The sequence below is a fragment of the Erpetoichthys calabaricus genome, chromosome 9, assembly GCF_900747795.2.
Source record: "Erpetoichthys calabaricus chromosome 9, fErpCal1.3, whole genome shotgun sequence".
Classification (NCBI taxonomy): domain Eukaryota; kingdom Metazoa; phylum Chordata; class Cladistia; order Polypteriformes; family Polypteridae; genus Erpetoichthys; species Erpetoichthys calabaricus.
In genome coordinates this window covers 94,155,820-94,181,980 of record NC_041402.2, presented here as the reverse complement: position 1 = coordinate 94,181,980, position 26,161 = coordinate 94,155,820, and the positions used below count along the sequence as shown (strand labels likewise).

The 26,161-nt window shown below is 39.2% G+C and overlaps 1 protein-coding gene across 1 annotated transcript in view; it reads left to right on the top strand.

Annotated features, from left to right (window-relative positions):
* Positions 1-2,039: 2,039 nt before the first annotated feature.
* Positions 2,040-26,161, top strand: part of LOC114657958 (perlucin-like protein) — an 87,840-nt gene continuing 63,718 nt past the window's right edge. Inside the window, exon 1 of the mRNA XM_028809949.2 lies at positions 2,040-2,151. Coding sequence (XP_028665782.1) covers positions 2,055-2,151 — 97 coding nt within the window. The 5' untranslated portion in view covers positions 2,040-2,054. The remainder of the gene's footprint in view (positions 2,152-26,161) is intronic.

The window sequence follows — 26,161 nt, the reverse complement described above, 5'->3', positions numbered from 1 at the left end:
AACTTTGAAATTGCCTGCCTACAGGAATAAGCCAACACGTAATATTCTTTTGTAATCAATTCTAATATAATTCTAATACTAATTCTAATAACAATGGCACTTTCTGGAAGTAAATTAGTTAATCCTGGACAGTGTGTTTTATCCTTATTTAGTTAACAGTTTTATTTCATTATTTAATTTAAAATTGGTGTATAGTCAAGATTATACTTTGGGCTTATTTAAGCATTAAGCAATTTTAGTCCAATGAAAACAAAACAAAGACATCCAATGGATAATAGATTTAAAAGGAAAGAATGTATGGCAATGTTCTTTTATAATTATGCTCTTAATGAACAGTTATACTTTTCACCAATGAAGAAGGAATCAGAAATTTTAGAAAGTACATGTTTTGTACAATTTTAGCAACCGCAAAATACGGGATGCGATTACTACACTTCACAACCCAACAGGGGGGTGGACGATGTTTGAAGGCACAATAGCATAACCATATTCGGTCCTCGTCCCCTCTTGCCACTATGCCCTTCTAAATAATTTGCAGAAAATAAAGCGCAACAGGAAATGGGACAGAAAAAATATATTAACAGTTGTTTTTTACATTAACTTGCCCAGTGCCTGTGTGCTCATTAGTGAAACCCTTCCCCAGACGCCCTCCCTAGTGCCCAAATCCTAACCCCCGGTTTGACACAGACAATAAAAAGAAAAAAGTAAATAATAAGAAAACTGTTCTTTGAGAACGCAAAAGAAAGATTTAGCTTAGTCCACCATACAGGAAAACAAGAAACCCTGCAGTTCAGTTCCTCCTGTAAGGCAGGAGGAAGCAAAACAGTCCTTTGGCAAAACGGCTTCTCCGTGGAACTATCACGAAGAATGAAACTCAGGAATCCGACTCACCAGACGGGAGCACCCGGAGAACACCAGTACCTGGCCTCTTCTCGGGGATTCGTCATTTGATTATTTCTTCGGGGTGGCCACCCATGAATAGCACACGTCCCTGGGTGAAGTAAGATCCTGAATAGTTCTTTGAGCGTGGATAGTCAATGCGTTGCCTTCAGCCTTATCCTTCCTTTTTCCTCTCCTCTCCTTGATCCGCCATTCCCCTTAAAAAGAAAAAGTTTCCCGCTGAAAATCCTTGCCCCTCTAGGTTGTCATGGGAACCTCACGCTGGCAACAGGCAGCTGGAAAATTTACTCAGGCGGGATCCTTCCAGACCGGGACGTCACCAAAGGTGTCTGAAGGGCTATTTAAAACACCCTCCCAGCCAACATTATAAAGTGACGGACAATCCAGAAGGCTAACACGACTGTCCGTTATGTAGCCTTGCTACACAATGATGATTTAGATTAAGTCAGAAATGTATGTATTATAAAGTATAGGACAGGAAGATATTTAGTAAAGTGGTGGAGAAGAGAGAGCTTTAACTCCAGAATGTCAGTCAGTCATTGTCCAACCCGCTATATCCTAACACAGGGTCACGGGGGTCTCCTGGAGCCAATCCCAGCCAACACAGGGTGCAAGGCAGGAACAAATCCCAGGGCAGGGAGCCAGCCCACCACAGGGCGCACACACACTAGGGACAATTTAGGATTGCCAACGCACCTAACCTGCATGTCTTTGGACTGTGGGAGGAAACCCACACAGACACAGGAAAAACATGCAAACTCCACGCAAGAAGAACCCGCGAAGCGAACCCAGGTCTCCTTACTGTGAGGCAGCAGTGTTACCACTGTGCCTCCATGCCACCCACACCTCCAGAATATCTATTTTATTTGCTTTTCCAATAAAATAAAAGAATTTGCTGATATCTGTGTCACTTACATGGCCTACAAGTAACACTGAAGCTGGACTACCATATATATATATATATATATATATATATATATATATATATATATATATATATATATATATATATATATGAGCTTTAACTTCAACAGTGTTTTTGAGAAACACCTCCCACCACATACACAGCTACACTTTTGACCACAGCTAAGCTTTAACTTCCTCTTCTGCTTAGATAAAGTTTTGCTAGTTTTTGTCAGCCTCATCTTTCAAACATGGACAACGAATACATAACGCTGCAGAAGCACACTGATTCAATTTACACATCGATAAACATAACCCGTAATTGTCACTCTAAGGATCAGCAAGTAGGTAAGTTCTCAGTATCTGCTTTATGACAATGTTCAGATTAGAGTTAAATTTAAAGTTCATATAAACTAAACTGTAACTACAGTTGGCTTCAAAACATGTTTTGATTTGTATTTTTCTTAAGCAGGAGCACGAAGAAGCGACAATGTCACTATATAATATTCAAAATTTCAAAAACAATATACAGCAAATGAGACAAAAAATGCAAAATGTTGTTTTGAATTGAATGAAATGTTTCAAAGTATTTTGTAAATGGTGAAAACTCTATCTTACACTGTAATGCATTTACTGTACATAATCTCAAAATGCAGTATCTTCTAAGATTATTTGGGTTATTAAGAGTGATAGTTCATTCATTTGTCAGAAGTCAAATTATTAATTTTTAAATATTAAGAAAAATCTTGAAAATGATAATTTATTAATGTTCAGTATTTTAAGCAATTATATATATGTTTCTGTTTTTAATTGTTTTGTAATAAATATCACAAAAAAAAACTATTATATAAAAGGTTTCAGTTTGATACTATTTAATATAGTAAACTCATAATTGTTAAGCTCAGAGTAGTATGTACATTTAAAAGTATATATCTATATGTAAAATGAATACGTGTGTGCATGTATGTTCCAGCATCACTTCCGAACGGCTAGAGCGATTTTCATGAAACTTGGTAGCACGTTTCTCATTGGTCGACTAAAAATACTGTAGGGTGAAATCAACCTTAACCCACCCCCTTCTGGGTAGGGTGGGGGTGATTTTGCGGTCTTGTATGCATGTTATAATCCAGTTGACACTCGGAACGACCACTACAGGGCGAACTGGAAGTGTCTGTCAGCATTCTTTATGTTTGAGCCCCACCGCACCCATGTTGCTTTTGAAATTAGATAGAGTTGGCCGGTTCCGAGCGTTAACTGGATGATAACATATATACAAGACCGCAAGACAAGCACATTAGTGAGTCTTCATTGTTTGTTAATTTATTTTTATTTTTAAAGTTGTGTTTTTCTGATTATATTTTTCTAAAACAATTAAAAAAAAACACTTTATTTTGCACCCAGCAAAAACCAGGTATTTCAGCACACTACTCAATATTTACATACAAATTATGTAAGGTGGTTACAAAATGTGTGGATACATATTAACAATATAAGTAGTAATGTGTAATGTTTTAAGGTAAAACTAGACAGATAGTAGAGAAAATAAAAACAAAACTGAAGTCAATATAGATCTTGGAGAAATTAATCAGTAAATGAAGTCTGTTTGATCTAGACTACCGACTTGTCCATCTCGAATACTCCACATTGTACTATAGTTCAAGGTACTATTGATGATTTTGATGACATACCTTGAACATCTGACACACAGTGTATCAAAGGTTATATTGTCTCCATTTATTGTTCAGTCCAATTGTAAATTGGGAAGAAACAACTGTTTTAAATTAGTGAAAGTTCTCAGTAATGTGGAAATACTTTTTAACAGTTGATATTAATGTTCTAAGAAGTAATTTGATAAACCTCTGCAGCACCTCTTACAGTTGCATACTATGCTAAAAATGAGCCTTCAGTCCTGTTCTAAATGTTGAGGCCTACGGGACAACAGATACAAGTACATTCTCCAGAGTCTGTGTGCTGTGTAATAAAGATGCTGCCTTTCACTGTAGCTCTTTGTATCCTGAGAATTATAAGAAATTTTTATGTTGCAATCATAATGTTCAATCTTTATTTTACTCTGTGTTCTGTATTTTAAAGGAGAGTGGAACTGGGTCTTTAATATCTTTGTATTTTAAAATGGTACTATGATTATGATGACACCTGTAATAACATGTTTTCTAGAACATTTCATCATATGTAAATTTTAAAAGTTTAAATTATTTTATCGCTCTTAAGTACTGGAGAATGCTAAAATGGAGTTTAGTAGTGTTTTGACCTTGAAACCCTTAAAGGGTTAGTTTCCTTCGGTATCCATACTATCTCTGGAGTTTTGCTTTTCATTTTCTCTCTGGCCATCTGATCATTGAATATGTTACCAGTTTAGACATTGATTATTAACCAATAGACTCCTAATCTAAGAATTATTCCATTTTACCTCTTTTTTAATTATAATGCTTACTTTTACTGTTTGAAACAGACTAACAACTAAACATAACATATGAAAATATGCTATTTAAATTAATTGTGTTGTTGAAGTACTAGGGTGTTGTACCATGTTAGCCATTATGAATGTAGTGAAAAGTCAAGCAAAATGACACCTTTAATTGGCTAACTAAAAAGATTACAATATGCAGACTTTCGAGGCAACTCAGGCTCCTTCTTCAGGCAAGATGTAATTGTTGTTGAAGAATATGAAAAACATTTCAGCAGTCAAATCTGCATGATACAAATGAAGAACTGCTATAATTTTGCATTTTTTAAAAAAGAAAATAGCAGACATTAGACAATGTGAAATTTGATGACTATGTGTTAGATAATGTGAAAGATAACAGCTAGGTGTGGGTTCAGCTGAAGTCCAAATGTTTTGAATTAAAAGCTGTTAACATTTCTAGTTGCTTCCTTTTTCTGAAGTTACAGACAAATCATTTTCATGTGTCACTATATTATCTCATGTAAGAAATTAATTAATAATGTAATTGTAGAAATTATTTTCTATGTTTTGATAAATACAGCTGATTCATAGCCAGAAGTTTAAAAACAAACATTGTTTCTGAATTATACTAATGACAGCATTCAGAATAAACAGAAAGCACAACTGGTCTCAGCAGTAAACCGAGACACCATATCTTCCTGCAGACTTGGTAGAGGGCAAATGTATTGTCTATGCCAATTTTCAAGTCAGGGTCTTAGAAAATTGCAGCCTGTCTATCCTGGTTGTAATGGGCAGAAGACAGGAATCAGAACTAGGCAGGGAATTAGTCCGTCATACAGCAAGTCATTCACCCACTGTTCTTCAATTACGCCAAGGAAATTTAGAGTAGCTTACCCGCTCACAGCTAATGTTTACTGGAATTACTTGCAAGGGTGTGACAAGGATGGATAGGATTAGGAACGAGTACATTAGAGGGTCAGCTCAGGTTGGATGGTTTGGAGACAAAGTCAGAGAGGCGAGATTGCGTTGGTTTGGACATGTATAGAGGAGAGATGCTGGATATATTGGGAAAAGGATGTTAACGATAGAGCTGCCAGGCAAGAGGAAAAGAGGAAGGCCTAAGAGAAGGTTTATGGATGTGGCGAGGGAGGACATGCAGGTGATGGTGTAACAGAACAAGATGCAGAGGACAGGAAGATATGGAAGAAGATGATCTGCTGTGGCAACCCCCAGTGGGAGCAGCCGAAAGAAGAAGAAGAAGAAGAAGAAGTCATGAAACAAACAAGAAATGGAGCACCACATTTTAATTTCTTTGTTTAAGGAAATGAAACTGATGAGCAAGCAAAAACATTGTTATCACTAAAATGTTTCAAATGACGCAAACTAATGACCATTAAAATTAACAGTTTAATTTAAACAGAACTGGAAACATCTACATCTGAAATAAAATAACAAGAATGAAATACTGTTTCTCTGACTTCCTAAATATTTACTTCACTTCTATTACTAAACTTTGAGGTAAAAGTTGAATAAGTGATACTTTTGTTAATGCACATGAATTACTGTAGTAAACTTAATTATTGGTAAATGTGGTGTGATTGTTAATTTTAGTTAAACAATAACTATAATTTTACCAGTGGCAAATGCATGCATTCAATTTAAAGTATTTATATTATTTTTTATTGAATTTGAATGTAGGGCTGGATGATATATTGAATTTTTTATTCAATTCAATCTGTAAGAAAAATCAATATATAAAAACCATTACTAATTTACCCAGTACTTGTATGTGATTTTCTATAACTTCTTCTGAATGTTAAATAAAATGTGCAAAATTTCTAGAACTCTTTCTAAGCATGTTTATGTTGGTTCATTCCTTGTTGCCTTGTGGTGGCTCTGAGGCTAGGGATCTGCACTGGTAATCAGAAGGTTGCCAGTTTGAATCCCGTAAATGCCAAAAAGGGACTCTGCTCTGTTGGGCCCTTGAGCATGGCCCTTGACCTGCAATTGCTGAGCGATTTGAGTAGTGCGAAAAGCGCTATATAAATGCAAAGAATTATTATTATGACACAAAAAATGGAGCGAGGGTCAGAAGAGGAAGAGTTTAGAACAGGTAATAGTTTGGTTTACTCAGGATGACAATTCAAGCAGAACAACATCTGAAGATAAAACATATTATTGCATATGTCTGCAACATGGTCTTTCACCATCCCGGCAAAATGGGTTCAGGATAAGCAAAGCTCCATAAGATGTTTACTGGTCCATTACATACTGTATGATAAGTAACTATGGATAAGTAAAGTCAAACTCGAAGTCACAATGCAGCAGGCCTTGTGCATTTGAAGAATGTGTCTTTCAGAGACGGGAGAGCCACCTAAATAATACTTTCTGCTGACCTCATTATTTTCTGCAAACTTTTGGTCAGACACACTGCATTTGCCATATCATGCCATAATGCAGCTGGTCAGAACACTCTCAGTGGTGCCTCTGTAAAACATGGTGAAAATGGAGAGAGGAAGGTACTCACTCACTTCAGTGCACTCATAAAGTGTAGCCTCCCCTAGGCCTTTTAATTTAGGGAATTAATATAGTTAGTCCATGTAAGATCCTTAGTTATTTACACACCAAGGAACTTGGCATTCTTTACAGTCTCCACAGCAGAGCCATTGATGCAGGCTGAGATGTGGTCAGTGCAGGTTTTATCCAGAAGTCAATGTTGAGCATAGTGAGGCATAGATTGTTGTCTGTGCACCAAAAAGGCAGCTGTTCCACCTCCTCTCTATATGCTGACTTGTTATCCTTACTTATCAAACCCAGCACAGCTCTGAATTCAACAAATATGATAATGTAATTAGAGCTGCGTGTGGCTGTGCAGTCACGAGTAAGCAGAGTGAAGATCAGAGAACTGAGCATGCTGCCCTGAGAAGCTTCATTTCTCAGCATGAATTGAAGTGTTGCAGTCAGTTCAAAATGATTGAGGTCTCTATCGAAATGATTGAGGTGTTCAGTCCTAATCCACTTAGTTTCACAATCAGCTTCTGGAGAGCAATTGTGTTAAATGGTTAGCTAAAGAGCATGACCAGCATTCTGATGAATGTATCTCTTTTTCCAAATGTGTAAGGGAGAGGCGGAGAGCAGAAGACATAGCTTTCACAGTGGACCTGTTGGACCAATATACAGATTACAAAGGATCTAAACAACTAGCAAGACTGGACTTTATGTGTGACATGACTAGCCTTTCAAAGCACTTCATGATAGTGGAAGTAAGTGCTATGGGGCGGTAATCAGTCGGACATGTCACTAATTACTTCTTAGGCTTCTTAGGTGGTGGATTTGAAGCACACATATTCAACTAGCTTAAAGATAAATTAAAAATGTGAGGGTACCAGCCTGTTCATCAACATATTTCCTAAGCAAATAACCGGATACATTGTCTGGTCCATGGCCTTGTGTGGTGATGGGATAGAGTCCTCCTCATATCAGCTGTTGTTAGACAAAGTACCTGCTCATTGGAGGGAGGTATGTCATCGTTACTGTAATGTGGTTTGGGCTTGTAGTCTGTAACAGCCTGAATGCCCTGCTATATACACTATGTGTCCCTGGTGTTTTTAAAATTTTCATTTTTATTGCCATTTTCATTTTTATTGCCACTTTACCTTTCTTATAGCACAAGAAAGACTAGTTCTCACCGTCCATGGGGCCATTTTGTTTACTGTTCTGAATGCTACATTCCTGGTTTTTAACATCACCCACACTTCATTAGTCATCCTCAGCTTTTGGTTGGCTTTTGTCCCCTAAGCACTTGTTGATGTTGTAAGTGACGTATTCTGTATGCTCCCTTAGGTTAATGGAGTCACCGTATGTAGCAGCCCCTCTAAAAGTGCCCCAGTCTGTGGATGCAAAGCAGACTTTGAGAGCTGAAGGAGCACAATTCAATCATACTTCCATGTTTTCCTGAACTGGTTTATTAGTTCAGCAGGGACATAAACAGGTATCATAAACACAGAGATGTGGTCTGGGCATCCACGCTGAGGATGGAGTGCAGGCTTGTAAGCCTCACAAATAGTTGTATTCACTTTGTTGAAGTGGTTTACCCCTCATGGGTGCTGGAAAAGTATGGGGAAAAATGAGTGTGATTAATATCTCTCTGCTACAATGAGAAATCTCTTAGGATGTGCTGTTTGAAATTTGTTTATGACTTCATACAGCTCACCTAGCACCTCTTTAGTATTTTTGCTAAGCAGCTTCCACTGGTACAGACTGTAGTGAATGTTTCCTCCTGTAAAAAAGTCAAACAGAGAGAGAGAACTAACAATGATTACTGACTGGAGGACAGAGATACCAGCAAGACATTAAAGGTGTTAAAAGCAATACATACTGTATAATGAAAGCTCAAATATACAGAATACATAAAATGAAAATGTTTGGATAAAACATGTTAATATGAGTTATTTCTTAGAGGCACTGGTATTCGTGAAATTGTAAAATTTTGAAAAACCAAAAAAAAAACACTTTTTAACTAAAACATAATATACAGTATTTTAGTATTCTACCAGAATATGCCAGGTTTTGGACTCTAGTATAGATAAAGTTGATATACTTGTCTATATGGTATGATCTTTAATTTTCAAGGTATTCTGAGCGCATATTGAGAAGAACTGAGTATTGCATTTTAGGTGAAATTAACAACAATATCAATTTAAGTCCTTATTGCCCAGCCCTTTTTTAAAGCCTTCTTATCCTACTCTGACTTACACCAAGTACAGTACAAAGTTGGTTAACCATAACAAAAGTGAGCTTTTTCCAGGTGCCCTGGCTTCCTCCCTGATGTGTGTGTGAGGGTGTGTGTGGACAGGTGTGTGGGGGGGTAAGTGTGTATTCACCCTGAGATGGACTGAATCCCTGTCCAGAGGATTGTTCCTGCCTTGTGCCCAGTGTTTGCCTGGAATAGACACCAGCTTCCCCATGACCCTATTCTGGATAAGAGGTTTTGAAGGTGGATGGATGATTATTCTGTAAATAATAGTGATATTGAAAAAGCATACTTCCAATGTATAATTCTTCTGTGCCAATGAACAGTGTAAACTCCACACATTCCTGTCTTTTTATGTATAATCTCTATATATATAAAATCCAATGTCTGTCTGTATGTCTGTCCACTTTTCACGAGAGAACTACTTTGTTTGAACATTCTGGTTGATTTTGCGACCTCTCTCATCGCTCTAAGTATCATAATTCACTTGAGGTACCGATTTATTTGTGCAAATCCAAGTGAGATGCAGTGGGCCGAGGGGAGGTGGGTGGGGCCCTCCTCACTCATGCGCCTGCCTCGGAGCGCACCTTACATCTGCTTAGCTATTGAATGAGAGAACTACTTAATGGGTTTAGATCTTTTTTTTTCTAGAATTTGCTTGAACATTCCAGTTGATTTTGTGACTTCTCTCATCGTGTTAAGAATCATTGTTCACGTGCAGGAGTGATATATTTATCCGAAACAGTGTCTGCGGGCCAAGGGAAGACTTTGCATTTTGGTGTGTATCTTGTCTCCGCTTAGCTAGCGATACCTTTTTGTTTATTGATTTTTAAAGTTTGTTCCGTTTCACTATTACGCAGGCGTAGCCACAAGGGACGGCTAGTTAATAAATAATTTTACAGAATATTGTTTTCACTTTGGTGTTATAGTTTTTTTTGTGTGTCTTAAACCAGCTACAGTAATCCCTCCTCCATCGCTGGGGTTGCGTTCCAGACCCCCCCCGCGAAAGGTGAAAATCCGCGAAGTAGAAACCATATGTTTATATGGTTATTTTTATATTGTCATGCTTGGGTCACAGATTTGCACAGAAACACAGGAGGTTGTAGAGAGACAGGAACGTTATTCAAACACTGCAAACAAACATTTGTCTCTTTTTCAAAAGTTTAAACTGTGCTCCATGACAAGACAGAGATGACAGTTCCGTCTCACAATTAAAAGAATGCAAACATATCTTCCTCTTCAAAGGAGTGCGCATCAGGAGCACAGAAAGAGAGAGGAAAGCAAACAAATCAATAGGGCTGTTTGGCTTTTAAGTACGCGAAGCACCGCGGCACAAAGCTGTTGAAGGCGGCAGCTCACACCCCCTCCGTCAGGAGCAGAGAAAGAGAGAGAGAGAGAGACAGAGAAAAACAAACAATCAAAAATCAATACGTGCCCTTCGAGCTTTTAAGTATGCGAAGCACCGTGCAGCATGTCGCTTCATGAAGCAGCTGCACAGAGGTATCAATGTGAAGATAATCTTTCAGCATTTTTAGACTAGCGTCCCTATCGTCTAGGTGTGCGAACAGCCCCCCTGCTCAATCCCCCTACGTCAGGATCAGAGAAAGTCAGCGCAAGAGAGAGAGAAAGAAAAGTAAGTTGGGTAGCTTCTCAGCCATGTGCCAATAGCGTCCCTTGTATGAAATCAACTGGGCAAACCAACTGAGGAAGCATGTACCAGAAATTAAAAGACCCATTATCCGCAGAAATCCGCGAACCAGCAAAAAATCTGCGATATATATTTAAATATGCTTACATATAAAATCCGCGATAGAGTGAAGCCACGAAAGGCGAAGCGCGATATAGCGAGGGATTACTGTATATGCATGATTCCACACTCTAGAAAAATAACTTTTAAAAATGTGAAAGCACTGAATAAAATTCTCTCTCTATCTACTGTCAATACAGCATGTCTTCTTAACCTGTGTGGACGCTAGAGGCGCTGTTGCCCTGCTAAACCCACCAGACAGGCATCCAGGACACACGTGTAAAAGCACCAAGAAGATTTCTTTAATATTTTTCTTCAGAACTAGTGCACAAAGCACTGCACACTCCACAATTCACAAATCACAAATCAATAAGCAATAACAATAACTATAATCCTCCTCTCCTCCCAGCAGCTCCGTCACTCTACCACCCAACTCCGGCTCCCTTGCTGGGATTCCCAAAGTTCTTTGAACAGTCCATGATCCAGAAGTGTTCCTTCTCCAGGTCAAACGCCACATCATCCTTTTCAAGTAGCCCGGAAGTACTGCAGGCTTCCATCCTCGTGACTCCAAAGCACTTCTGGGTTGTCGTAAGAGTAATAGTCCCCAGATTCTTTATGAGCTCCCCCTGGCGGCACCCACGGCACCCAACAGGGCTGAGGAAACGGACTCCACTTCCCAGGATGCTTTGAGGGAATCCGGGGAACCGTTGCCGTTCAGGAGAGCTGCCACCTAGCATCCCGGGGGATGCAGTGCCCTAAAAAGGCTGCTTTCCTCCACTCTTTTCTTTCAGGGATGTCCCGGCCGGACTGAACCGCCGGCGGTTCATCACACCTGATATTAATGGAGTTCTATGTATTTACACTAGATATAGTAATTCTGTTAATTTACACTTCCATGAGCTATTCTTCGCCCCCTCTATCAATTCTTCCTGCCTTGCACCCAGTATTTGCTGGCACAGCTTCCAGTTGCCCTGTGACCCCTGATAAGTGGGCTTAGAAAATGAATAAATGGATAAGCTATTCTTGTAAAAACAGAAATCCAATAAAGTGTAACTTAGTGAGCAATGCTTTTCATGAAGTTCCTCAAGCTTAATTATAAAGCAGACAATATAAATATGCTGTGGTGGGCTGGCGCCCTGCCCGGGGTTTGTTTCCTGCCTTGCACCCTGAGTTGGCTGGGATTGACTCCAGCAGACCCCCGTGACCCTGTAGTTAGGATATAGCAGGTTGGACAATGGATGGATGGACAATATAAATATGAGTAAGTCCTCAATTATTTGCTTAGTGGTTTTATATAATACACTGAAAGGATTTTGATTGAAGCAAGCCAGTCTTTAATTTGTTTAAACACATCCTTTAGTGCAGCCTTGCAAAAAGGCAAATGTTTTCTTTGAGATTAGAATATTTATATATTTATAATGCAATGACTCAACTTGTATCTTTATTTATAACTAGGGGGCTTACCCCCAGATGTGGTTGCTCCTCTGAAACCCCCTCTTAAGCGCTGATACAATGGGAAACAAATACAGTTTTTTTTTTACCTCCTCTTTGTTTGATCAGCTGCTGGCTTGCTGCTGTGCCGTGTGATCTGCATCTTGCGTGGCGCTTCAAACATTTGAAAGCCTGTACAGCAGCTGTCTTTGTCATCTACTCTTTGTCTTTTATTTCCAGCCCCGGGTGTGGTTAAATAATAATAATAATAATAATAATAATAATAATAATACATTTTATTTATACAAGGCGCCTTTCAGGGAACTCAAGGACACCGAACAACAATAAATAAATAAATAGATAAATAATTAAATAAAAGACACAATTATAAAAAACTTAAAACATCAGAAAATCTAGAAATTAAAACCAAACAAAACCATTATAATCAGGAGGAAAAAGAAAAAGCCATTTTAAACAGATGCGTTTTAAGTTTACATTTGAAGGATGAATATGATTTGATATTTCGGAGATCCGCAGGCAATGAATTCCAGAGCTTGGGAGCAGAACGGCTGAAAGCTCTGCTCCCCATGGTGATTAGACGGGCGGGAGGAACAGTCAGATGGGTGGAGGAAGAGGATCTAAGGTTACGGGATGGAATGGCAACATGAAGAAGGTCAGACAGATATGGAGGGGCGAGGTTATGGATGGCCTTAAATGTTAATAGTAGAATCTTAAAATCAATACGAAACTTAATCGGGAGCCAATGAAGCTGCTGCAAGACCGGAGTAATATGGTGAATAGATGGGATTTGAGTGATGATACGTGCTGCAGAATTCTGGACTAACTGAAGCTTATGAAGAGATTTATTTGGGAGACCAAAGAGGAGTGAATTGCAGTAGTCCAGCCGAGAAGTGACAAGACTATGAACAAGAATGGCAGTGGTGTGAGGAGTGAGGGAGGGGCGAATACGATTAATATTACGTAGGTGGAAGTAAGCAGACCGGGTGATGTTATTAATGTGAGATTGGAAAGATAGAGTACTGTCGAGGATGACACCCAGACTCTTGACCTGAGATGATGGGGAAACAACAAAGTCATCAATAATAAGAGAAAGATTATTGGTTTTGGATAATGAAGATTTTGAACCAATGAGGAGAACCTCAGTTTTGTCACTGTTTAATTTGAGAAAATTCGAAGAAAACCAGGATTTAATTTAAGCAATGCAGTCAATAAGCGAGGGTTGTGGAAAAGAGGAGGTGGGATTACCAGCAAGGTAGAGCTGGGTGTCATCAGCATAACAGTGAAAATTAATGTTATATTTGCGAAAAATATTGCCAAGGGGAAGAAGGTAAATAATAAAAAGAAGAGGCCCCAGGACAGAGCCCTGGGGCACACCAGAGGTAACAGCGGTGGGTTTGGATGTGAAGGTTTTAAGTTGTATGAACTGAGTGCGGCCTAAGAGGTAGGATCTAAACCAATCAAGTGGAGTGTGAGTAATGCCAATCAGAGATAATCTATTAAGGAGAGTGGTATGACAAATAGTATCAAAGGCCGCACTCAGATCAAGGAGGATGAGAATAGTGATTAGACCGGAGTCAGCAGCCATAAGGAGGTCATTAGTAATTTTAACAAGTGCAGTTTCTGTACTATGAAGGGGGCGAAAACCAGACTGGAACTTTTCATATAGATTATTATGAGATAAATGGGTGTGAAGTTGGATAGCTACTATTTTTTCAAGAATTTTGGAGATAAAGGGCAAGTTAGAAATGGGGCGAAAGTTATTGAAATTAGTAGGATCAGCACCAGGTTTTTTTAATATTGGGGTTATAGCAGCAGTTTTAAAAGATGAGGGAATAATACCAGTAGTGAGAGAAGAGTGAATGATGGCAGAAATGAGAGGGACTAGAGAGGGGAGGCAGGCTTTAACCAGAACTGTAGGCAGGGGGTCCAGCTGACAAGTAGATGACTTGGATTTGCAGATGAGATCTGAAATTTCAGAGGAAGTGGGAAGCTGGAAAGAAGAGAAAAAGTGAATAGACGAGTGTAGTTCAGAAGGAATATAGAGAGGATCTGGACCAAGGTGCTGATGTATCTTTTGGATTTTCTCGTTGAAAAAAGACATAAGAGAATTACAGAAAGCAGTTGAGTAAAGGTGAGATGGTAAAGAGTCTGGAGGTTGTGTAACATTATTAAGTAAAGAAAACAAAGTCTTGGTGTTACCTGTATTACGAGTAATTAACTGAGTGTAATAATTAGACTTGGTTTGAGCTATACAATCCTTATAATAGAGAAGATGATTTTTATACATCTCTTTGTGGACAAACAGTCCGGATTTTTTAAACAACCTTTCAAGTTGCCTGCCCTTAGCTTTCAGAAGCCGAAGTTCAGGCGTAAACCAAGGGGCAGAAAAAGAAAAAGAAACAGAACGGGTTTTTATCGGAGCCAGAGAATTAAGAATATCATTAAGACAGGTGTTATAATATGAGACCAGTTCTATGGGAGTGGATAAATTATAAAAGTCCATTTGGGAATCGATTCTAGAAAACAGCAAATTCAAGTTAATATTCTTAATGTTGCGAAAGGCTATGAGACGTGGAAGCTTAGGAACAGAAAAGGTAAGTTTGGCATTGAATGAAAGAAGAAAATGGTCGGTTATAGTGAGTTCATCTGCTGTGAGATCAAAAGGAACACCAGAGCAGCAGATCAGGTCCAAGATATGTCCTTTACAATGAGTAGGAACATCAGTGTGCTGCTGGTATCCAAAACTCTCCAGGCAAGATAAAAAGTCTCTAGTGAGAGGGATATTGATATTGTCCAGATGTACATTAAAATCCCCCAGCAGAATTATATTTGGGGTAATTACAGATAAATGAGTAAGGAAGGTAACAAGATCGTTCAAAAAATTGTTGTTTGACTTAGGAGGACGGTAGACAGTTGCAATAATGGTAGGAACTGGGCCAGACAGTTGACACACAGTCGATTCAAAAGAGCTAACAGCTCTTGTCTTGGCACAAAGTCTCATTTCGCGGGATGTGAGTTCTTGATATTTTAGTTTATAATTTAAAAACGGAATAAGAATCTGAAAATCTAACAACATCACATTAAAGTTCAATAAATCCTGAAAAGAATGATACCAAACATATATATGTAGGTTTTAAAATAAGCCAGATTTAAAGCGTGACAAAAAAAGTGATGTAAAAACATCTCATAAAATCGTTGCACAAAATCGTTGCACTTTTAGGCTTAGGATTTTATATATATAGAGTAGATTACACCTATGACAAACATTACAGTAAAAATCATAAGGTCAAAAATCATGCAGGATGTAAAAAAACTTTTATAATTTTTATTTTTCTCATTCTAGATCAGATGATTTTTTTAATGGCAGAAGTAAATTATCTGGTAATAGATCAAACTATGGTCAAAACAAAAAATAAAAAAGTAATTCGTATTAAAGGTGAATCTTTTTCTGTAACACAAAACGGAAATGTGCAATTACAACCCTTAGTCAGTGAGAAGATCAAGCAACCATAAGGAGGTAGGGAAATACAGGACATCTAAATTAGGAGACATACTAGGGGCTAAACAAGCAGTTCTTCTATGGACAGTGACAGAGTGTGGATTGACTGGTCACACAAACTGTATCAAAACAAGGCTTCATGTGACCAGTTTAATTTACAGAAGCAGGACATTGATCATTCAAACCAAAACAAAATGTTTTAAACTCTTTCACAAGAGTTTAGTACGTAATCTGGACAGTACAGGTTCCACGCAAAAAAAAAATTGAGATTTCTCCTTGAAACAGAAAAAAAAAATTCAAAATGATACCAAAATGAAACCTTTCTTAATTTGCTACATTCTGAAGGAGCAGCCTCTACTGAAAAAAAACCAGTGCCAGACATCACTCAAAAGATGAAAATTCTGACACCTAAATTTTATTGTACCAAGCATAAAAGCATTATGTACTGTATATAATAAAAGCTTTTGAATTCATTAAGGAATATTCTTTCAACAGATGTTTTTCTTAACTTTACAAGTTACAAAAATATTCCATTTAATGTGTTCATTTAATAGATAGGACCTATTGAAATTTCAGAATAATCCAAAAGTAAATTAACAACAATCGTCCAGTACAGCCTGAGATTAAGGAGAAAGCAAAACATGTAGGGGAGAATGGATACTGCTGGGTGTATCACTTGGATGTTGGAGTTATAAGTAAGTTGTATGATTTTAAGTTATATTAAACCTTGCCTACTACAGATTGAAGGCCAGTTAAGTCATTGCAGATGAGCTTTCCATTTATAGTCGGTGAGTGTAAATGTTGAACTTTTCTCCTAGTATTGCTTTGTTTTATACAATGTAAAGGCAGGTTTCTTAGTATAAACTAATACTATTATGACATAACTTCTGTATCTCTTGAGCGGTTTAATGGCATTTTCTCTATGGCAGACAAAGGAGGTATTCTTCAAACCTAAAGTAAATAACAATAAACAAAAATATTTTTGACAGAGTTATATCCTTTTATACTATGAATATTTCTGAAAATCATTAATGTTTGAAATTTCTTTTGAGGAAATTGCTACTTCACAGACATGATATACAGGAAGTGTTAGTTAAATCTTTGGGCAATGAAAAATTATGCAACACACTCTACTGTGACTCATATAGTATATTTCTCTCAACATATACTGGCATGGAGTAAAAAGGAACAGGGGTGTAGTTCTACATTGTTTTCTCTTTAAAAAAACTTTTAACAAGCCATTTTAGTTTAGTTAATAAAACTCATCGAGAACTTAACAACAGTACAACTGGCATGATTTTGTACACATTGAATTTGAACTAATTCATGTTCTTTCTATATCATTTTTCATTTTGAAAAGTAACATAAATTCCAATAAAAATTCCATTGTATGATATTAACAGTGTAATAAATCCTGATATTACATTTTAGATAACCTTTTTTGACCTGCTTATGCCTTAAACAGTACCTTCTCTTTTGGCAGCAAAAGTCTGTCTTCACCATCTTTAAATATTTTCTTTCATATACTGTAGTTTGGAGTTGTAATGAACAGGTAGTAAATGAGAGAACCAAAACTCTAAAACATGGACTGGCCACAGTCAAAGCCCAATAATCCATCCATTATCCAACCCGCTATATCCTAACTACAGGGTCACGGGAGTCTGCTGGAGCCAATCCCAGCCAACACAGGGCACAAGGCAGGAAACAAACCCCAGACAGGGCACAAACCTACCGCAGGGCACACACACACACGACAATTTAGAATCGCCAATGCACCTAACCTGCATGTCTTTGGACTGTGAGAGGAAACCAGAGTACCCGGAGGAAACCCACACAGACACAGGGAGAACATGTAAACTCCAGGCAGGGAGGACCTGGGAAGTGAAACCGGGTCTCCTAACTGCAAGGCAGCAGCGCTACCCACTGCACCACCCAAGCCCAATAATCATGAATCCTATATAAGTTTTTTATTTAAGCCTACTCAAGCATCACAGAAATAGCATTGCGGGGCCAGATGTGATTCTGGCTCAGCGAGACTACCAGAGAAACGTTTTTTTCCAACTTCATGGCACTCATTGCAAGAAACTTCTTTCTTTCTTATACTTGAAAAACAGGTATTTATTATACCACACTCTATCGCTTTCTCCGTGGAACAAATCTTTCTTTACTTGAGAGGTAAATATTGCGCAGAATAACTTCTACTGTTAACCTCAAAATTCCACACAACCTGTCATCATTGCAGCCTCCTAGCACTCTACCAGGTCTTCCCATCCTAGACATCTCACCTTTGCAAAGAATGTCTTTGCAATTATTAGTTAATGCACATTTAGTTCCATGGATCTTATATTTGAACTAACTGTCTCTCTAGGCTTGTCTATAAACCTGCATCAGGGGTCCATTTCATGTCACCTACTGCAATTTAGATAAGAAAAAAATATGTTTTACAAACAAGAAGATAGCTGGTTTGTCCCAAGATGTCATCCAGACAATTTTTAAAAATTGTCACGAATTCCAGTTTAACAAGAATCTGTAGTATGTTTCATAATCCTATAACTCTTTATATAAAGAAGTACTTCCAGGGTTCAACATTTAACATTTATTTTCCACTACTGACTTTAAGTATGTTATTTACTATAATGTTTAAATAATCCTGCACAGTTCCTTTGAAATTTTTGAAAACCTGAATTAGATCATCCATTCAGCTTTATTTTCTCAAGGTTAAAGGGATTTAATTTACTTAGCTTATAAGAGTAAGGCATGACTTTTTTCCCAGGGTGCACTCGGTTGTTCTTTTTTTTTACAGCTTTCTCTGCTGCTATACCTTTTGCAGTGTAGTGATAAGGATTGCACATAGTAAATCATATGCCATCTCACTAGTATATCATACAGTCTGAGCATAGCATCTCTTAATTTATATTCATTATTTTTTTAAACTGCTGGAGATTAATTTTTTTTTACTTTTGCAATAAATAGAATGGTTTCCACTTTTTCTCTGTTTCAGTATTTTGTCCTTGTGCATCTGAAAGGTGTCTTATATTCTCTTTTACCTTGTTTTTTAATAAATAAAGTATTACTAAATAATGTTTGGTTTTTTTTTGACAATTGATTCAACAGTTTTTCTTTAAAAATTTCTTAAACATTTTTTGATTTCTTGCTGTATAAATATACACACACATGTTTTATATATGTGTATATATTACAATGGACAACATACATGGGCTGGTGACCCTGCCAGGACTGGCACCATTCCTTTAACTGATACCAATACAATGCAGAGATCAAGGGAGGTTCTATATCAAGGTTGTATGTTTCCCTGACCCACTAGATGGCAGCATCCCTGGGCTTCAGTTCTCCATTTGTACACTCTTAGAGAATGCTGGGAACTGTAGTCCAGTGGAGCAGCCCTGTTGAAGTCCATGGGTGCCCCCAGGGATGCTATATATCCTATGTATCCTATACAGTGCATCCGGAAAGTATTCACAGCGCATCACTTTTCCCACATTTTATTATGTTACAGCCTTATTCCAAAATGGATTAAATTATTTTTTTCCTCAGAATTCTACACACAACACCCCATAATGACAACGTGAAAAAAGTTTACTTGAGGTTTTTGCAAATTTATTAAAAATGAAAAAACTGAGAAATCCCATGTACATAAGTATTCACAGCCTTTGCTCAATACTTTGTCGATGCACCTTTGGCAGCAATTACAGCCTCAAGTCTTTTTGAATATGATGCCAAAAGCTTGGCACACCTATCCTTGGCCAGTTTCGCCCATTCCTCTTTGTAGCACCTCTCAAGCTCCATCAGGTTGGATGGGAAGCATCGGTGCACAGCCATTTTAAGATCTCTCCAGAGATGTTCAATCGGATTCAAGTCTGGGCTCTGGCTGGGCCACTCAAGGACATTCACAGAGTTGTCCTGAAGCCACTCCTTTGATATCTTGGCTGTGTGCTTAGGGTCGTTGTCCTGCTGAAAGATGAACCGTCGCCCCAGTCTGAGGTCAAGAGCGCTCTGGAGCAGGTTTACATCCAGGATGTCTCTGTACATTGCTGCAGTCATCTTTCCCTTTATCCTGACTAGTCTCCCAGTTCCTGCCGCTGAAAAACATCCCCACAGCATGATGCTGCCACCACCATGCTTCACTGTAGGGATGGTGCCAGGTTTCCTCCAAACATGAATTTGGGCATTCACACCAAAGAGTTCAATCTTTGTCTCATCAGACCAGAGAATTTTCTTTTTCATGGTCTGAGAGTCCTTCAGGTGCCTTTTGGCAAACTCCAGGCGGGCTGCCATGTGCCTTTTACTAAGGAGTGGCTTCCGTCTGGCAACTCTACCATACAGGCCTGATTGGTGGATTGCTGCAGGGATGGTTGTCCTTCTGGAAGGTTCTCCTCTCTCCACAGAGGACCTCTGGAGCTCTGACAGAGTGACCACCAGGTTCTTGGTCACCTCCCTGACTAAGGCCCTTTTCCCCTGATCGCTCAGTTTAGATGGCCGGCCAGCTCTAGGAAGAGTCCTAGTGGTTTCGAACTTCTTCCACTTACGGATGATGGAGGCCACTGTGCTCATTGGGACCTTCAAAGCAGCAGAAATTTTTCTGTAACCTTCCCCAGATTTGGGCCTCGAGACAATCCTGTCTCGGAGGTCTATAGACAATTCCTTTGACTTCATGCTTGGTTTGTGCTCTGACATGAACTGTCAACTGTGGGACCTTATACAGACAGGTGTGTGCCTTTCCAAATCATGTCCAATCAACTGAATTTACCACAGATGGACTCCAATTAAGCTGCAGAAACATCTCAAGGATGATCAGGGGAAACAGGATGCACCTGAGCTCAATTTTGAGCTTCATGGCAAAGGCTGTGAATACTTATGTACATGTGCTTTCTCATTTTTTTTTATTTTTAATAAACTTGCCAAAATCTCAAGTAAACTTTTTTCACGTTGTCATTATGGGGTGTTGTGTGTAGAATTCTGAGGAAAAAAATGAATTTAATCCATTTTGGAATAAGGCTGTAACATAACAAAATGTGGAAAAAGTGATGCGCTGTGAATACTTTCCGGATGCACTGTATATATAAAGATATATATTCTCAAGCTTGGGTGATAGAGTTGCACAGGAAGCAGGGTTTCCATGGAAGATTAACTTTATTTAACAGGCAGGAATAGACACAACAGTTTATTCAACGGGTTTGGCACAGATAGCAACTGGCAATGGATGTGCTCCTGCTCCACTCTTCAGCTTAAAAGCACACAAAGTATTCTTCATTGAGCAAGTTAACTGTCTCAAAACAGTGGCTGGGGCAGATGTGATCTGGGGAAGAGAGGACAGAAAAGTGAGCAATTAGCTGGCCGGGGCACAGTCTTTTAAATGTGCTAATCATCATAGAGGTCATCACTTATTCCAGACAACACTACATAAATAGCAAGCTTTTCTATCATGTATTCCAAGTTGTCTCCACGTAACCAGCTTTGGATAAGATGCATCAAGTCCTGCAGCTGTTCTTGAATGGGTCAATTAGGATTGATCTGGCAGAGCTGGCACATTCGCCCATTGGCTATGGAGCTCACACCAGTACGAAGAAGCTCCTGCTGCTTCAGGAAAATCATAATCATCAAGTCTCTTATGAGAGGTTTCACATAACCTACAGAGAATCCCCAGTTAAGAAGGGGGTAACGATCACAGCCCATTTACATCTGTCCCAGTGCATCAACGTGGAGGTTCACTCAAAGCAAAAGAGGAAACTCTCAGGATTGCCCGTAGGGACCTTCTTCATGAGGACATCCCTGGGCATATCAGGCACATCCTCGGCGTCAAGTGAAAGGTGTGCAACACCCCACATGGTACCACTTGTCATGCGTGTGTTGTACAGTTGTACTAGAGACAAGGTTTCCAAGGAAGATTAACTTTATTTAACAGACACAAGAGTTTATTCAATAGGAGTTTATTTTTGGCACACAAGCACACAGGTAGCATCTGGCAAAGAATGTACTCTGGCTCCATCTTTTAGCTTAAAGGAACACAAAGTCCTTTTCATCGAGCAGATTCACTGTCTCGAAAGCAGCAGCTGGGGCAGATACTTTCTGGGGAACAGAGGATAGAAAAGTGAGCAATTGGCTGGCCAGGGCTCGGTCTTTTAAATGTTCTAAACATCGTGCAAAAAGCATGTTACACAGTGAGGAAGCAAAGCTGCAGCTGATTTCACAAAAGAGCTGGTTAAGATTGTGTTTGCCTCCCATTGAAACACTATTCAGGTGAGGGTTTTCAAAGGGCTTCTCTGTTTCTTTGGTTTACTGTTTAACAGAAAGCCATCTCACAGCTAAGGGATCATCAGGGCACAGTAGCCAGCATTACATAGTAGGAATAGGGAGCAGAGGAGCTGATGTCTTGAGTGACTGCTATTGAAACCCGTCAAGGACGGTGAATCGGCTTGGGACACCAGTTACAATATATATACAGCAGATGTCCCAGAGGACAGTTGGGTGGCCCACACAGCACAGAGGAAGATTCCTTACCCGGCTGGGATGCCATAATAGAAGGATGGACTAAATGGGGCAATACCTGGCCAAGACACCTTATGATTGCCTGAAGGTTACAGGAACCGGCAAGGGAGGACAGCAAGGACCAGTTCTTCCCCCACTTAATAGGTGTCAGTGTCACTCAAATAGAGTCCCAGTTTGGACAACCACAGGGCTGCATGGAAGTTGGAGTACAGATGTGCAGCCCAGTAGGGGTCCCTGGCAGATGACAGAGGGCACTGCTGGGAGAGGACCTCCCTGGCTTTCTTATGACCCAGAAGTACTTCCAACTGGCCACATTACGACAGCAGAAGTGCTCCCGGGTCCAGCATCAACGGACCCCGTTTCTCTAGCTTGAGGAGTTGGAGCAGGGACCAGAGATAGGCAATACTGGAGAAGTAGGAGTGTGATAGAGAGAGAGAGAGAGAGAGAGAGAGAGAGAGAGAGAGAGAGAGAGAGAGAGAGAGAGAGAGAGAAAAGGAGAAGAGAAGAAACACCCTTATATTTTGTAATAAATACCCCTTTTTTTAAACCTGGGATTGTTTTGTGTGTTTGTGATTTTGGTTTGGGGTACTATGGCTGCCCCTAGCCTTCACAATATACTGTATACACAGTATATATACATAATCTTAGCAAGTCAGAGGGACTTGGTGGCATCCTAAGATGATCTCAGTCGCCTAATAAGATTTCCCTAGTGACACAGTACAACAGTCTCTGAGTCTCTCTGATAAAATCAAGCAGGTTTGGTTTTTTATATATATAAAATATGTGTTTATGTCTTCAAAAACAATTTATCATGTTGTAGTGGATTAAAAAACACAGCAAAGATTCACACCATCAATATGACGGTGATTTATTTATTTTTTTAGGTGGGTATTCCAGGAATGCACCCAGCCTTGGCCCGACTCACACACTCTCCCTCACAGAGACAAAAGAAAAACCTGTAATAAAACAGAAATTAAAGAATGTATTAAACAATAATAAATTAAATATATGCAAACTACAATGATCCCACCCCAGTTCTCCTTACGGCGATATACAATAAACACAAATTTAACAATAACAACCTACTAACAAAAACCACACACTATGAAGTCCATGAAAACTGCAACTGATGAAATTAAATGGTGGAGGTAGATAGTTCAGAGATCAGCATGCTGTATATGAATGTAAAGATAGTCCTACTGGTATTTCCTGATGAGATGGTGACATGTGAATAGGATCAGGAGCACTCCTTTCTTCATGCCGGTCCCAAGCCCGGATAAATGGGGAGGGTTATGTCAGGAAAGGCATCTGGTGTAAAATTTTGCCAAATCAATATGCGGACAACAATACATATTTCTATACTGGATCGGTCGAGCCCTTGGTTAACAACGACCGCCACCAGTACTGTTAGCCAACAGGGTGCTGGCAGAAATTGGGCTACTGTTGGCCGAAGAACAAGAAGGAGAAGAAGAGGGGGGAGACGTATCTGGAAGCAGGAGGAGAGGAGGAAAGTAAAGAGAATGGAACTGAGGGTAGGAATTATGAATGTTGTCAGTATGACTGGTAAGGGGAGAGAGTTAGCAGATATGATGGAGAGAAGGAAGGTTGATAAATTGTGTGTGCAAGAGACTAAATGGAAGGGGAGTAAGGCCAGGTGGATTGGAGGTGGATTCAAATTGTTCTATCATGTGTGGATGGGAGGAGAAATGGGGTAGGAGTTTTTCTGAAGGAACAGTATGTCAAGAGTGTTTTGGAGGTGAAAAGATTGTTAGGCAGAGTAATGATTATGAAGCTGGAAATTGGAGGTGTGATGATGAATGTTGTTAGTGCATATGCACCGCAAGTTGGGTGTGCAATGGGTGAGAAAGAAGATTTTTGGAGTGAGGTGGATGAAGTGATGAACAGTGTACCCAAGGGACAGAAAGTGGTGATTAGAGCAGATTTCAATGGGCATGTTGGTGAAGGGAACAGAGGAGACAAGGAGGCGATGAGTAGGTATGGTGTCAAGGAGAGGAATGAAGAAGGCCAGATGATAGTGGATTTTTCCAAAAGGATGGACATGACTGTGGTGAATACGTATTTTAAGAAGAGGGAGGAACATAGGGTTACGTACAAGAGTGGAGGAAGATGCACACAGTAGATTACATCCTATACAGAAGAGTTGATCTGAAGGAGATTGAAGACTGCAAAGTGGTGGCAGGGGAATGTGTAGTTAAGCAGCATAGGATGGTGGTCCAGGGCCGGATTTTCCTATAGGCTAACTAGGCTTCATCCTAGGGCCTCAAGATCAAGAGGGGCCTACATTCAAATTGTTAGCAAAATTTTATTATCTCTCATGTAATTTACAAACTTAAAAATGGAAGGTGAAAGGGCCTCATAAGTGGAATAGCCTAGGGCGTCTTTTCATATAAATCTGGCCCTGTGGTGGTCTGTAGGATGACGTTGGAGATCAAGAAGAGGAAGAGAGTGAGGGCAGAGCCAAGGATCAAATGGTGGAAGTTGAAAAAGGAAGACTGCAAGGTTGAGTTTAGGGAGGAGGTGAGACAGACACTGGGTGGCAGTGAAGAGTTACCAGACAGCTGGGAAACTACAGCAGATGTAGTAAGGGAGACAGCAAAAAGGGTGCTTGTCGTGACATCTGGAAAGAGGAAGGAGGAAAAGGAAACCTGGTGGTGGAATGAGGAAATACAGGAGAGTATACAGAGGAAGTTTGATAGTCAGAGAGATGCAGAAAGTAGACAAGAGTACAAAAAGATAAGGCGCAAGGTGAAAAGAGAGGTGGCGAAGGCTAAAGAAAAGGCGTATGATGAGTTGTATGAGAGGTTGGACACTAAGGAGGGAGAAAAGGACCTGTACTGATTGGCTAGACAGATGGACCGAGCTGGGAAAGATGTGCAGCAGGTTAGGGTGATAAAGGATAAAGATGGAGACATACTCACAAGCGAGGAGAGTGTGTTGAGCAGATGGAAAGAGTACTTTGAGAGGCTGATGAATGAAGAGAACGAGAGAGAGAAGAGGTTGGATGATGTGGAGATAGTGAATCAGGAAGTGCAACGGATTAACAAGGAGGAAGTAAGGACAGCTATGAAGAGGATGAAAAATGGAAAGGCCGTTGGTCCAGATGACTACGGTGGCCCTGAGGGGCAAAGCGTGAAAAAAACACACACAATAAACATTAACAAAAAACACATAAAACAAATTAATAAAAAAACACATAAAACAAATTACCATGAAACACATAGAACAAATTAACATTAAACACATAGAACAAATTAACATGAAACACATAAAACAAATTCACAAAAAACACATAAAACAAATTAACATGAAACACATAGAACAAATTAGAAAGAAAACGGAAGTGGACTCTCAAAACGGAAATGACGTAATTTTTAATTTACCAGAAAGGAGAAAAAGAAGACGACCTGCACTGGTGGTATTTTTGAAGATACAGAAACAATATCGTTTTTGTCACATCAGTCTCGTTTTTTAGTATAGTTTCAGCGATTGGTTATAAAGCAAGCCTTGCGTTTGTATTTCATAGTTTTAAGGTGTTTTCAGTTCGTTCCAACACTGTTTAAAATAAACATGTTTTGTCCTTTTTGTGGCACAAATCTTCGGTTAAGAACAGCATGTTGCCATAACTGCAGCCGCTCTCTAAGTGTATTGACAAGCGTTTTAGAAAATGATTCAGGTATGTTATGTTTTTAATGGCATACTATATATTAAACTTAAACTGACTGCAAGTAAATGGTAGTGATATATGCATAAGTTAATAACCATTGGGCATATTGTCTAAAGTTGCAAAAATAACATAATATATCGCGCTTATTCAAATTCAGTGACGTAGGGAGCCTCAGTATGTCCCGACAGCACTAGGCTAAAGTACAAAAGTTTTGGACGAGACGCCAGTCCATTTCAGGGCCCATTCAATCAGTTTTAGAAGTACTTCTAACGTTGAAGAGGTAAGCGAGT